General features: G+C 36.6%; 1 protein-coding gene across 4 annotated transcripts in view; it reads right to left on the minus strand.

The window, feature by feature from the left end:
• LOC105327750 (formin-J) overlaps positions 1-16,214 on the minus strand; it is a 52,462-nt gene that overhangs the window by 6,180 nt on the left and 30,068 nt on the right. For 3 of the 4 annotated variants that reach the window (XM_066074978.1, XM_034444829.2, XM_034444827.2), the window contains exons 4-11: positions 10,141-10,300; positions 7,709-7,742; positions 5,285-5,429; positions 3,211-3,960; positions 854-1,018; positions 636-721; positions 396-496; positions 106-176 (exon numbers count right to left, since the gene is read on the minus strand). In XM_066074978.1, the coding sequence (XP_065931050.1) occupies positions 106-176; positions 396-496; positions 636-721; positions 854-1,018; positions 3,211-3,960; positions 5,285-5,429; positions 7,709-7,742; positions 10,141-10,300 (1,512 nt within the window). Of the gene's footprint in view, positions 1-105; positions 177-395; positions 497-635; positions 722-853; positions 1,019-3,210; positions 3,961-4,050; positions 4,188-5,284; positions 5,430-7,708; positions 7,743-10,140; positions 10,301-16,214 lie in introns of those variants that run through there. The other variant, XM_066074979.1, reaches the window with a different exon arrangement.

Here is a 16,214-nt window from a genome sequence, read left to right on the forward strand (position 1 = left end):
CTCTCCAGAGTAAATATGAAAACATTTAGTAGATGGGGGCTTAACTTTTGAGGCGGAGGAATTGACCGTGAAATGGTCGACAGAAATATTGGTGTTGCAGCTTACCGCGTTTAAATAGTTCCCTGCCAAAAGCACTAAGTATAGGACTTCGTGGAGATTTGTATTTCCTTTAATATCTGTAAAAAAAACCCAACACAATACATAAAATGAAAATTACACAATTAAAACATAAGTGTTAGTTAGCGTACCGACATATATTTTTTTTAATTTTCACAATAACCATGCAAAATGACAGTGCATGGTTGGGTTTAACTATTTTTATTCTCCATGTATAGACAATGCACATTTAAAAATAGCAGGTGCTCATGGATGAAAATGTTGTCCAGAAATTGTACCTTTGGCGGAAGTGATAACTGCTTCAATTGCTGGGCGGACCCATTCCATATCATTGGTGAATTCTTCCTTGATCAACATTCCTTCAATTCGTATCCTATAGCTGTCATACAGCAACAAATAAAATTAAAATTAAAAACATATAAGGAATTTAAAAATAAAATTGAACTAGTTTATAGTTTCTCAAACCCTCTTTATCAGTAAGGAAATCATACACATGTACAGAGAAATGCTTTACATACTGGGGAAGATCCATTAAGCATAGCATGAATTTCTCGGCGCTTCCAAGCTTCTCTCTGTCGCCCTCGTAACTTCTTAGTAACTCAATCTATATGACAGGGAACAAAAATTAATGGAATATTTAGCGTAACATTAAACTTGACTGATCAAAGAAATTCATATCAAAGGAAAACAATCAATTCATGTTTACTCCTCTTTAATGAATATAATTAACATTCACCTCGTCGGAATATGGCATTATCTTCAGAAGGCCTCGGAGTTTTTCTGCACCTATCTTTTCGCTCGGACCCTCTCGGAGAAGTTGGATGATTTCCTCGTTAGACATTCGGAATTGTCTCAAGGAGATGTTGATATTCAGACTCCGTTTTCCCTCCAACAAATTGATCTGATAAATATGCAAAGAAAAATATTAGTAATAGCAAAAAAAAAGATCAAAGATTTTTTCTTAATTTTCCATCTACCAACGATAAGTGATATCTAATGCCTCAAGTATAAGGATTACAAAAATCAACCTTCTTATTTCGTTGTCAGCTTAAGTGTACCAATGAAATATAAGTTGTTCAATATGAAATTTTGATATAATTTGCATACTGAGACAAACAAGAATATTGTTTCAACATGTCCATATCCATTAATAAAACACGCTCAAACAAGTTTTTATTTCTTTTTTTTAAATTTAATCTACAAGGAAATGTATGAGCATTAGAATCTTTGACAACTCTTCTTATTTGGAATTGAATATGATGGCAATTAACGCTGTTTAACATTAATTTCTAAATTTCAAGATCAGGAATTTCAAACATGAAGGCAAAAAGTGATTTTGACCAATTTATGACAGTTAGATAATACTTTCAAAGTCTTCTTGTGGGTTCATTTAAGGGCGGTTTTAATAGGGACTGATATCGGCCGATCACTTCACTTCCCACCACAACGATGATCCTTCATTTTGGACAATGGACGGTTGACACAATTAACAAATCAAGTATAAAATTAGCAAATTGACTGGTAAATTCTTATGATAATATTTTTCATACCTTTACGGCATAAGCGATCTTTAAACACTTGAAAATTCTGCTGACTTCATTTAGTATACATAAGAAATATAGTCAAGTATGTGTTAATTTGTGACATTGTTTAAACCACTGATTGGTTGTCTACCTATAAATAGTGTATCTTTTCTGTGCCTGCAGATTGTTGATGTTACAGATTGTTTAAGAACACGGTGAATAGCAAATCCTCACAGCTGTCCCTGGCTGTGTTTGTATACACTTGGTCAGTCTCGTACACTCCAAGGGAGGGGTTATTACGTTTGTGTTAATAAACCCCCCTTAAAATTATATTTAAACAAGAGAGAGGGAAAGAGAGAAAGAGAAAGAAAGTTTTCTTTATTTTTCTCTAATTTTAAAAGAGGGATCTATCGTCCAAGATAACAGGGGGCATGCAAAATTCATTGTTATAAAATATATGGGTTTTCTGGTTTGTTAATTCTTATATTAATCATAGGAAATCGGCCGACAGTGGTTTTGTTTGTAGTGTCGCACTTAATATTTACTTTGGTACTTTGTAAATAAAATGGAACAAAAACAGCTCATTTTTTAGAAAAATAACTGCGGCTTTTTAACATCTTTGGCCCCTTGTCGTTTTGTAAACACGCGAGCTCTGAATCTATTAACCAAATTTGACCAAATAAATCATAAGGCAAATAACGTCACTGACCGCTATTTCGTATTCCTCATTGCAAAGTATTTCAATTTTCTAATAGATGGCCTTAAAAATTAAAGCAAAATATTTAACTGAAGTTTATGGCCAAGGAGATTGTAGATAAGATTTCTCAAGTCTTCATTGGGGGTTAATGGCTTAGACAACAAAAACATGCCAGCGAACAAATTTGAAATACAACTCGGTCGTATGTTCATATAGAGTATAAAAGACAAGTAAGAAACAGATGTGTCGGCCGGTACACGAGTTTCTCGGTCAACCCATCTTTCTTCGTCAGCAAGAAGGGATAATTCCTTATTCCCAAAGGTGACCTTACTACAACAAGACCTCCCCTCGGGTCGGGCTAAATACCCCAAAACAATGCTACAGGATCTGTGATAAGTGGATAAAGAATGATGTGGTGATAACATTATGATATTGCCTGTGATTAAAGGCTCTACATGTGCTGCATTGTCATTTAGGAATGCTATTGTCTCCGATAGCATCAAAGTTTTATCACGAGTATTTTTTGTTGCAATTTGTGCAGGTGACTAATTGTTAAATCTGTCAAGTTAACAAATACAATGAAGATGCGCGCACAGTTGTGCGCACGACACCCGAACATGACACACAAAATTCTGGCAGAGATCTTGTCATCCAAGTGCAAGGTTAACCATATAAACTAAGACAACCCTGACTGTAAACGAAACTTCCCTACAATAAGACCCTCCCATCCCACAATTGATATATTGCATTCTTTTCAAACGAAACTACCCTACAATGTGACCCACTCGTCTCACAACTCATATGTTGTACTCTTAACAAAAGCTATTGTTGGCTTTCATAACGTAAAAATGATCCAAAAAATCTTTGTTTTACCTCGGTCATTTCTCGTTTCCGTCGCTCGGATAGGTTTCCACCAATCACCTTCTCAGAGTTGTCAGGTGGTGCACTGATACTGAACAGGTCCTCCATTTGATTAAAGTCCATTTCTTTAGCTAGTCCATTCAACCGTTTTCCGACGGACTGCCAGATGTTGGGTTTTCCTGACATGACTTTACTGGCCGATATTTTGCTCCACTGTAATGTTCTCATTTTAGCTTTTGGCTTCGGAACATTTTGCTGAGGTAGTTTTACCTGAGGTGTAGCACTAGGAAATCGTGCACCTCCCGGGGGAGGCGGAGGAGGAGGTATTCCAGCGGGTCCTCCCGGTGGGGGAGGGGGTGGAGGTATACCAGGAGCCGGGGGAGGGGGAGGCGGGGGTGGAGGAGCCATACCCGGGGGTGGGGGTGGCGGGGGAGGGGGAGGAGGTGCATCTTTGGTTGAAACACTTTCATTTGAGGTAAGTTCTGGGAGAGGAGTGTTATTAGTCCGTCTTGGTGATAACACCCGTGCTCTCTCTCCGTGATGGCAAGAACACGTGCACGGTCCGTCAACAGATTTTTCCCGCTTCCGTTGCGACGCCATGAGTAGTTTTTGAGCATCTTCTGTGGATTCTATTAAGGTGGCTTTGCACAAAAGTTTTTCAACTGTTTGCCATATTAATTCACTATTGGAATCTGAAGGGTCAATCTTTAGCATGTGCTGAAGAGATGTCAAAAAGCTAAGTTCCTGTGGAGAATCGCTGACCTGAAAATAACCAAAAAATTGCATTATAAACTATTTCTTGCATTTTCTATTTTTTTCTCTCTAATTTAAGCATATTTTCTTTCTTATTACCATATCCATAATCCTTGCTGTTGGCATATCGGTAGACTAATAAATCTTATTAACCAAAAACAACTCTTATATGGTGGTCTACATTTGGCAGTAATCGTGGATTAACGCGCAGCCCAGTGGTCAGTCCCATTTTTCTGTCAATCCCGACCTGGCACAGATTACGACCATTATTAGTCCAAAGGAGTGCGCAGAAAAATCTATCTTAAGCCAATTAAACGATGATATATTACTTGTGCAAACATTTGATTATAGTAAACACATTTCAAAGTAGGTGTTTTGTTTGACAACTTCTTTCCGACTAGCTATCGCCATAACTCCAATATTACGAACTATCTACGCTGTCTTTGTGTTTGTTTGCTGTCCTCACGGACAGGTGTCCACGTTTTATGTTTTGTTTACACTACGTTTCATTCGGTCTACGTTTACATCCCCCGTATCAACATCAATCCAAGTGTCTATCAACATGAAACAACAAAAAACACAAGTTCCCGAGAGTTTCGTGAGAGAAACTTCACTTTAAAGTAAAAAAGGTAGGAAGTTGAATCGTTTGGGAGGGAAAAAAACTGTCATAAATCTAATTTCTTCCTCAAATATTTATCAGCGGGAAACAAGCAGACGTTCACACAATTCGCGCCAACGAAAGTCAGCGCAAACAGCCAATGGTTGTCTTCCTAGCGCGTGAGACAAAACAACACAAACAATGGAGATGAAGCGTGCTGCGATCGTGTCGATATTAAAACATTCTGTAATAATTAGACTTATAAGAAAAGATACCCCCTATTTGTCATGTAATCCAGTCTCAGTAGGACTGTTATAAGCCTGCTAATTTTTCAAACACCTTTTTGACTCCCCAGAAACTTCATTGAAAGGTCTCCGGAAGGTGCTAGACAAGGGTCAAACAAACAGTCTTACTAATATATATACTTAATTCTCTATTAAAATAAAATTGGTACCCCCTCCCCTCTACCATCCCACGCAAATATACCTTTTTGTTCGATTCCTTGTAAAGCATTACTGGTAACATGCTTACTGATATACTTAAACAAATATATATATCTAAAGATAAAATATATGTTATTTTTCTTTACTAAATAATAGCTTATAGTGAAACAAATCATTTTGTAAGAATTTTAGATAGATCTACTGGGCAATTTGTTGACCATCTAGCCTCCTTAATCAGTGGCTAAGAAACGATATTATGCTATTCGCTACATTGCTTTGACAATTGTCGCACCTGGTTGAATATGGCGTGGAAGACGTCGAGGGGGCTGTTGAGGTCCACGCCCTTGGCCCCGGGCAGAGTCTCCTCGTCCTCCTCACGGTGCCGGTCAAACACCTCCAGCTGCATTGCCACGCAGTCATTTTCATCGTCCTTCCGGCTGCAGGAGGAATGAAAGAAGAATTAGTCATCGGGTTAGCTGTCAAGGTTCGACAAAAACCTCTAAGAAAACATCTCTAATGGAATAAAGTAGTTAGGGTTTTTGATACGAGGCGGTATAGATGTTAATGTCAGGTTTACCACGCAGAAACAGTCAAAGATCAGAGAACAGTGTGAATACACCCCCTCCCACGACAGGCACTCTATATCAATTTATCATAACACGGGCGTTATGGTTACTTCTATTTTAATTTTCATTCTTCCTTGTACATACTTTCTTCACGATTTTTCATATATCTGATTTGAACTATGTAAATCAAGAAAACATATACCTATTTCTGAGGGGGCAGATAGAACAGCGTTTTTATTTGAGTAATAATTGTAGACCAAATAACAACGAGGTCCGCTGTCGGTCTTGAAATATAATGCTATCAGTTGTCCAAGTTGTCAAGCATTAATACTCCGTTTATTTGCAAAAGAAACAATATCAATTCCCCAACAGGAGCTGTTGTCTGCAGTGATTAAATTTGATGGAGAGTATTCTCCCTGGTTTATTGTACTGGACAGCCCCCCCCCCCCACTCCCACCCCCACCCAAAAAAATAATAGGGGTGCAATGAGAAGGTCGAATAGGAACGTAACTATTCGATACGCAATAGGTTAGAGTATTGCTATAAATATGAGCCAAGGTAATAAATTAACCATACTAAGACCTTTTCTTTTGTTCGACTGATCACAGGAAATATACTAAATTGAACAGAAGTAAAATATCTGTACAAGATATGTAATGAGGGGCGCATTGTGAAAAGTCGATGTGACGTAAACGCTTTATTCTCGCGGAGATCACGAGATAACGCCGAGTTTTAACGTGATCTTTTTATATGCTTGTTCATACGCTACATTTGTTTGATCGACTATCTTCTCAAATATCCGGGTGAAAAACTATCTTCTAACACATTTGTTTAATCAGCACAAAATTAACTAGGTTTTCTTATTGAAAATATGCATCCTATTTTTAAACTTGCCGCTAGTTTCTTGCACTGAAATAGATATTTTATTCATTTCAACAAGTCTAGATGATTAAAGACAATGCAGATGGAATGATAGCTATTTTTACTGATGGCTACAATATATGGTTTTGTCAGAGCAATATCTAATGAATGCATAATAAAGAGAACATTTGAATAGATAATTGCATGTATTAAAAGATATTAACACAAAAAAAAAATAAAATCAAAACTTGCGCGCAGAAATTGACAACTCATTAGAAAAAAAAATCTTTCATAAGTAAGCATGTATCCACATTCCTTACTAGGGTTGCTTATGGCCTTGACAAAATGCAAACCGTGACAAGGAAACTAGAACCGAATACAAAGAGGGACGGGATTGTGTATGCCCCGGCCTGTCATGCGGGTTTTGTTACGGACAATCACTGAACACGTTGCAAACCCCTTTTTACCCGTATCTAATTTCGTCCATTCATAATTTTGTGTTACTTTCTTCCCCTAGAAATCTGTCTGCGTTTTGATTTTTAAAGCACGATAAGTGATGCAGATAAAGAGTTTAAAATAACGACCACAGGACCAGGCTTGTCACGTTACCACAAGAGAAAATAAAATACAATGGTAAACACATGAACTTGATTATCATCTTCATAACAGAAATACCACACCGGCCAGCGCTCGCCCTTAACAGATCAATTATATTTCTATTTTAGCCATATTTAAGTCAATATTGCCGTCAAGACCCTTTGAGGACTGGCCAACAAGAAAAACAAACAAGGTTTTTTAAAGCAGCTCGAACGGAACCCTCCCACGATAAACATTTAGTCACCCCCTAAATATCTCTAACTAATGAGCGCATACCTTGAAGGACACATTCGGAACAACTCGGATCGGTACCACAGTAACCGGTCGCTTAAATCCATTGATGACGTCATTGAGAACTACCTTACCAAACTTTTAACAAGCTTAAATCTTATGGTCGAAAAAGAAGTTTTGTAAGACACGAAAATGCAAATATAGCAAATTTGCAAAAAGCAGCTTCTAGGAAAAGCAATGTCTTGTAGCAGACGTCGATCAGTATTTTGTGTCATTGGTGATTAGTCGGCAGGAGGTGTATTTGCTCATTTAGCTTGTGAGCAGACGAGTTTGAGAAACAACGCGGTGGTATTATGTAAAGACGAAGATGTTCTCAGAATTGCATAATTAGCATGATTTTGTTTCCCCCATTTGTTTCGTGTATGTGGACCACATGTATTTAAAAAATCAGAAACACTTACCGTAATCGGTTCAAAATCTCTTGCAGTCTTAAACCTGGAATGGATGAAAAAAAAACATAATACAGTAAAAACAATATACTATAAATTTTATTTGAAAAATAAGAGCATAATATTATTGCAGAATAAACCCTTTCTTTTAACAAGGAAGTAAAACGGACAAGAACAGACAGCTTCATTTTGTACAGAAAACTCAATTATCTTAGAACATGAAAGCTGTCCAAATGAGAAATATGATTTTTGAGGAGAAGATGAATTCATCCCAAGAAAACAACAAGTCAAAAGCCAGGGATTTCTGTCTTATTTCCTGATTCATTTTCTGATTGACGTTGAGCATGTTTACTCTAGGAGTTTTTTCTGCGCATGTCAACGTAAAGTGTTAACGAGGAAAATATAAAACGGAAGAGAAATTGACATCTTTATTTTGTCTCGACAATAAAGCTATGGCACATCGTAAGCCCCCATGATACCATACGCATGATGTATGCATTTTTTTGTTTGGATTTTGCATCGGATATCAATAAAAGCATGAAATCAAATGAGTATTTGTATTTTCAGTTTCTGGGGGCGTATAAATTCATTTGGTTTGCATGTAAGTTTTGAATTTCTAAATATTTGAAAAGTTTTTGCAGACGACAATCCCATGTAAGTGTTTACATATCGTTAATCCCCTGATAAGTAGATTAATATCATCGTGTTAATTTCATTTTTGGAATGTTTTTCGTCTTGTGGTATGTGGTAAGTTGGCTTTAAACTAGCTTTAAACGCCAAAATTAATTGAATACGTAAACTGGTTGAGATTCAAGATGTTTAATGGTATTAAGTCGAACAACAGATTTCCCCACTCAATTTAGGCAGTTCTCTATTGATATCGTACAACGATACCTTTCTTCATTTATGTTGGAAACTATCTTAGTTGAGAACTTCATTAAAACCGAACAAAGAAAGAAGAGCGATACCCTAAACACAAGCCCGACACCAGCTACGGGTGTGAGAAGTCACGAAATGTAGTTAAAATGGTTGAAGGGCGAGAAGTTCGCTGCGTAGACTTGAAGCTTGTTGACCTATTGGAAGTCTGGGACCGAGTTGAAGAAGCAGAGAAAGAATACACAGCCCAAATGTTTATATAAACTGCAGGTGAGGGGTCCTTGTTCAGAAACACAGCGGACTGCGTGAGTCATTCAGCAGCCTATCGAGTATACAGCCTGACCTTTGAGGAGAACAGTCCAAGTGCTGTGTTTGCACCCTTACAGACTCACTTGTCGAGAACAAGGAACCCTTTTGATGCCAGCCAGTAACAATATGCATTTTTGGGGTATCTATGTAAAAAGAGCCCCATTGTCTATAGCTCATTCTCAGGATGCTTGAAGTGCACCAAAGACCGTACCTCTTGCATGTTCCCTTTTTTTTCTAATAAGCCCCTTGTCTTAATTGGGTCTGGGCGTAGCATTAGTACCTTTGACCCGAGTTGTTTTGACATACGAGTGACAAAAGAAGGATTTGTGGGCTTCTATTACCATATTAAAACTTGTTGCTTGTCTTCAAGTGTAATCAGAGTTCGTTGTTTAATTATGCTAAACAAAATATGTAAACTGAAGCAAGTACATGTATTTAACTCATAAAGTCTTTATAAAAAAAGTTCAATTTTCCCGGGTGCACACCTTCATTCAATTTCACTTATTGATTTGGTACAGATTTGCATTGCATTCGTATCTCTTGTTAAAATGTTTGTCATTGTACATATCCACTCTCCTTTGTGTTGAAGGCACTCTCGACTAAACATTTATATGTGGTAATTAAAACACGCTGGAAGGGACTCCGCAACTTAAACGTGTACTTTATTATCGCAGACCAATCCTTCTTCTCTTTCTTTTCAAATCTTGACCCATATCAGTTACAGACAACCGATACCATAGCCCCATGGCGAGACTCGATATTTCTGATCCCTCTTAAAGGAGAAAAGGACATGAAAACTCGTTTTAGGATTTAGCAGAAGAAATAATGCAGTTCACACATTACTTTTTCTTTTCCTACTGAATGGAAAATTGGGATGTGTTCTAAATAAACAAAGGTTCTTATCGTATATTGCGGGAACTCCTCTAATACCCAAACCGATTATCGTTAAAGGTATCAATCTGAAATGTTTATCAAAGAAACCGGGTCATCTGGATGTCAACAAAACGGAAATGTGGGACAAGGTCCAGTTTTAGATTAAAAAAAAAACGTTTAGGGCTTGAAGAAATTTATCTTAGGATATGTATTTTACTATGGTACAACGTCTGTCCCTCGAATTTCTTGTCCGTACATGATAGCATTGGTTAACTTTGGATACTGAGTGTTTAAATTTTTTGGTTTTTTTTCAAATTTAATGTTATTTAATGACTCTTTGATGAAAAAATAAAGCACACAAATGTAATGTTAAAAACTAGGCTCACCGAAAAACTCGTTTCTAATTCGAACACGATCTTGTATTTTCTCCGCGTAGACAATGATGCAGTTGATGAGCTCCAGCAGGTTCGTCGTGTATTCCACATTGTCTGTGTTGCGCAGTTCCTCCACCAATGTTGCGAATCGATATCTTTGTTTCTTTGCCTTCTGCAATGTAAAATTATGTCACACTTTAAAAACGGCATAAAGTATGGGGGGTTAAAATATGGGAGTAATTTTTTTAAAAGATAGTTGTAAACATCTGTGTATTTTAAAACTTGTCGTAATCTTGCTTTAAAGTCGAAGAATGATGAAGCAAAACTAGTCATGGTTTCTTTTTCAAAAGCAAACAATGGATATTTGATAAGTACAAGCACAGATGGATGTCTTATGCTAATTGTTTTGTTCAAAACGAATGTTTATGCTACCACAAAACACATTTATAAACATGCAAGTGAGAAAATAACAAAAGTCCACCGTCGCGTGTTATGGCTGATAATCTCGGTTCTATTATTTCAAAAGAGCAAGTTTTTCATCGAATCAGATCTTTGCGCATGACTTGCAATCCGGCCAGTTGCACTTTTACTGAAGGCTAACACACTTTTATTCATATCTTATGAAAAAGAAAGATATCACTTAACCTGCTTAAAAGGCATGTGACATGTTTAAAACAGAATTCTATATCTTTTAAAAGAATTTTGACTTCAGTACTGTTTATGACACATTTACCCATTAAAGCTGGGACCAGCTACACATATACATGGAAATCTGTTAGACTAAGAAACAATAAAAGACTGTAGACTTGTCCGCGATCGTACGGGCCAATTGTCTTCAACGGCTTAAAACCTAATCCTTTAATATTTGAAAAATGATATTCTTGAAGGGTTTTTGGAAGGATTCCGATTCGTGTTTCTATTGATATTGCCATTACGAGTCGAATTTCAGAAAGACATGTATGGGGAAGTTACAAAGACGAGGAGGGCGAGGTTGTTTTAACCGCAGATTGTCGTCGGCCGTACATGTCCATGCCATCACTCTGCTTATTCACAATCTCCTTTTTCATGCGTTTGTATTCCATGACTTATTTGTCCTCAAAAACCTCACAATAGACAAGTTTAAATAAACTAACATTCACTTGTATTAATGTTTCAAGATCAAGACTTCAGAATTAATTTAGGTAACAGCTAAAACTGAGTAAAAAAAACCCGACGTAATGAAGAGGATTTTTTCATCAAAAAGTCAAGAATTGACGAACCAATGTCTGATAATTCAAGAATTCATTATTTCGTTTACGGTTGTTTAATTAAGAAATTAGAGTGTGTTTCGATACAATGGCTTGAAAGAAATGCATGATGTTGCGAAAGTGATTGTTGATCCTTTGTAATTGCTTGCCAAACAGAGTCATCGGTCAAAAAGGCAACCCGGGACAAATGAATAGAAGGACTCTTACCGACGGAAAACCAATCCAAGTTCTCTCAAACAGTTACATGACTGTAAGAAGACTATATGTAATTGTTAAAGGTACAATAGGAATGATTTTACGTAAGACCAGGGTAAATATAGCCGGTCCCTAGTCGAACCATTGCGAGAGTACGGTATCTATTAATCCGTCTGTTACACAAATATTATGGTACTCGATCGAAACGATGACTGTTTACAAACACCAGCAACAAAGACCATTGCTAATTTTAAAAATAGGGCCTTTCTTGAAGATAAATTCAATACACATAAATAGACGGAATACTGTATGAATTTGTTTTTGTCACCTGATGAGCCCGTGATGCGGTTAAAAAAAGCTAGAGAGACAAATGATCTATCTCTCGAGTCGTACCTTGATGCATTGTATACCTTCACGCATGCATAAAGATGTGTACTAATTAACATTCTTCAAATTATCTGTTTATAATAAAATACAGAATGAAATCTTTGAGTTGATCAAATATCTATGATAGTTATTCGCGATTGCTGGATCCTAGTTGCAGATTTTTACCCCTTCTCCATCAGAAAGATGTAACGGGGATTAAATATTATGACACGGGGAAGTTTGCTAAAAGATTTAGTATCATGCAGGCGTCATGGCGCTTTGTGTCAGGTCAAAATAACCATAACCTCAAGTGATGGATCGCCTCTTAACGCCAAAACCAAGGCTCGGCACAAACAGCTATAGTTGTATGTATTGATTTGGATTGTTATGGGACAGATTCTTCAGAATTTCACTTTGTTTTCAATTCGATTTGTAAAACTTACTCAGTAATCGCATATCAAAGTGTCTCCGATCTAAAAAGGGCCATTTGAAATATAAAGCTGTTTTCGATTGGTTTCACAGCAGTCCACGAAGATTAAACTACTAAATCCTTCTCACTTTTAAATTGTATAAGAAAATAATTCGTTTGAAAAATGAAAATCTTTGGCTTTTTACATAATTCAATTATTGGTTTGTCAAATGAGTCAAAAACTATCAACCTTCAAATCTTTTACAAACAAATGACGGCGTGCCCTAGTTTTTATTTGATTAATTGGAATCAATTGGATGGTTTACCATTTCAAAGCATTCCGAGAACTTTTTCACAAATCCACGACGGATTTGAAATGGGGACTAAACGACAATTCCCCATGTTTCCCACTCAGGAGAGTGTGTTTTGTGTTAAGGGTCGAGATTACACAGATATCGTGATAAAGTGTGCTCTTGGTACCGCGAGGGTCAAACACAACTTTCTACAAACGGGTTCTGTGAACGGGTATAACTATTAATGCTTAAAATTTTTAAGAACCCTCGATTACCGCAATACAAACCGCTGTATTAGCACGATTTCCTTATCCGAGACGTAAACCCCGATATCTGAGGTCCTCAGCCATTTCTATAACATGGCGAATAATTTACACAAATCAGCAAACACATCAGTGGAAGAGGTAATAACCAAATTTTGAGAGGGTTTTAATTCAAACAAAATTAAAATTTCAGCGGAGGTACAAATCTTATCGCCTCGGTTTCCGAAGATAAACTCAAAACGCGTGGGATTTGCGCGGACAAAGCCTAGTGCGGCGATACTCATTTAGTAATAAGCCTCTACATCCAAAAGTTAGCACCAAAACAAGCAATATCGGGGTATTCTACGACCTGTGGATTCGACTTCAATAGAAAACAGGACAACAATTTCGATATGAAATCATAGCAACGCCTTATAAGCAGTTTGTGTATCTATTACTACGGTTCAATTAACACATTAATGTATGGGAACCTCGTTGATATCAACTCGTTTTATGGGTGTTAAAACATGGTCGAGTAGTCCAGCCATTTGACTCGATTTCAAGTAAAACATAAAAAAAATCTATGTTTAAAGTTGTGAAATTTCACTGTGAATAAAATGGGGCGTAAGAGTTGTTAAGCTTTGGTTTATCTGCCGAATGCAGACCACGGTTTGCTAGTAGCAATTTGTGTGATAAAAGAAGATCAGGGAGGCTTTATTTAAGTGAAATGTTTACAAAGGAACCCGTATTTGCAAAATCCGCAGTGGTTTAAACGGTTATTTGGTCCATATGACTTCTTTAACGCAAAAATTTAGGGTTTTTTATACTTTAAGGTAATGTAATTCAATCCATCTATATATACATTAGATTTTAACGTTAATTAAGGTCGTCTCTTTTCGGAACATGTCAATTTATTTTGACTGTCGATCAATGGCGAAACACATGATGTTTTATAAGACTCCCAAGTCTAAATGATGATATCTTCGAAAGGGGGCATTCTGGGACGCCAAACTAGACGCCACCTGAAGGCTTTTTACCCTTTAAAGGACAAATTCGGGACTGACTGTCGTCTGCAAACGAAAAGACAGTATGTCCATGCCACATCTACTCAGTATATGTCACATGTAATTACATCATTACCTTTATTGGGAGATTCAAAATTAAGCTCACGAATATTTGAAAACAAAAATCTGTTTTCGGGTTTTTGGCATCTTGAACTTCCTGTTTTCAAGTAGTGTAACTAATTGCACTCTGCACGCGCAGTTTTATAACTTATTTCTATACAGCTTTCATCTCAAAGATATAAGATTTATTTTTTTCATGGTGTACGTTTATGGAGATACATAAGTATGCAAATTAGGAATGTTCCAGCTTTTTAATCTACCGTAGAGCATGTATTTGTGAGCCATAAACCAGTTTGGTTGCGCATATTTACAATATACATGTTGATAAATTTAAAAACCGGTCCATGCATAATGTAAAAAATTGCCATATATTCAGCCTGCTAAAGTCATGGTATCTGCATTTCAAACAGATGATTCAAATTTTTTTTTTCATCGAAGTGGAACTACTCCTAACAATTTCAATGAAACTTATGATTCGTATTTAGCAATATTTCTGGAAAATTTTGTTGAGCAAAGAGTTCCCCCAAAATTGACAAGAAAAGATCGTTCCTTTCATCTATTGTAATTTGTCGAATATAAAATTGTTTTAAAAAGCGTTAAGAATGGTAGTTCATATTCAAAATTTTACGCCATATTGCATTTTTGGGAAAATACTGGAAACGGTTGAAAGAACTTTCTTTCAGCCGCGCCTCATTAGATATTCAAATTATATGGAAGAATACCTTCTGACATAACAGTGTGTCGAATAGTCCGTACAAAACAGGTTAGAGGGACCACATTTGAAATTCTAATGTTAAAGCAATTTTTCTAGTCTTCGTTCAATTTATGCAGGGTTAAAACAAAACTTTAAGACATTGCCACCGGCTATGACATTTTCTTCTGGAATGTTGCAATTTTCGTAAAGGCTTTCTCGGTTTTTAATTAAGATACCACGCGACTTATGTATGATTTCTTAATTTGTACAGGGATTTGCCAGAAATGTTTCAATAAATCTGATTAGGTAAACAACAGAATATAAATTGATAAAGACGAGAGGACAACTATGCTTAACTGTGACGTCAATGGAGATACAAAAAATATTAACCTCTTTTGAAGGAAAAATGAGCACAAGCCTTGTTCGTCTTTCGTTACTTCGTATCAGACCTCGCGTGCAAAGAGGACGAGATTTTTTTTAAAGATAATTTTGTGTATCTTAACTTTATCGGCTCTTCATACAAAACAAATCTCCAGCCAGGAGGTCCTCAAAGCCAAATAAATATCAAGTGTTTCGAAAATTGTGCAAAAGACAATTTAAACCTGGCAAGGAAAAATAATAAATGGAAACTTGATCTGCAAAGATGATAAAAATATTATCTCCAGTTGATAAATGTTAAATACATGATATATGCAAGGTTACAATCGGTCCTCTTTTGGGAATGCAGGCCAAAAAAATGCCTAAGACTCGTGTCTCGTCGTTTATTAGTATTGGTAGTCTTATATGAAGGTCAACATTTGACACACATATATAATCATTGTGTATTGGTTACAAACGTTTGCTGCAACGATCGACTATTCTATCTTTGATGTGGTTTTTAGCACTATGTCCAGCTTACACAGAAATCCTCGGCCCTCATACAAACCGACGCACTGGTTCTTGTTGATTTTCTAATCTTCTAGTTTACGTTTGTTTATATATTCACTTTGAGAATTGATAAGATACACAAATCGAGTGAATGTCCCTATTTGAATATTGTATACGGTGTTGTAATGGTATTTACCGATCACAACCAAAAATGTAGACCGAGAAACCAAGCAAACATGTCGGTCATCATTTAGCTTCTGAGAATAGCCACCAAGCAGATGTGGCCTCTGACGTCACAAAACAGCAGAGAGTTGCGAACAAGTGTTTTAGCAACCGGAACAAGAGCCCCTTGCTTTGTGTACAAGCTTGTGTACACACCGCCACAATTCCAATAGGCCGAAAACGACAAGGCATTTGAAAATAATTCGAATGGTAAATATGCTATTTTGAAATGATTTTTTTTACAACAGAAACGTGCCCAAGTGAAATATTAGCGGGTATCTGTGTTTGTCCCCTCGGCTGCATTATGCTGCAAGTCTGAATCCTAGTTAATGACCTCCTTCTGTATAGGTCAATCTTGGTTTATTTGAATTTTTTCTCACATATAGAAAACTATTTCTAGACATTAAAACGTACATTTTATCATTTC

The sequence above is a fragment of the Magallana gigas genome, chromosome 2, assembly GCF_963853765.1.
Source record: "Magallana gigas chromosome 2, xbMagGiga1.1, whole genome shotgun sequence".
In the NCBI taxonomy this organism is placed as follows: Eukaryota; Metazoa; Mollusca; class Bivalvia; order Ostreida; family Ostreidae; genus Magallana; species Magallana gigas.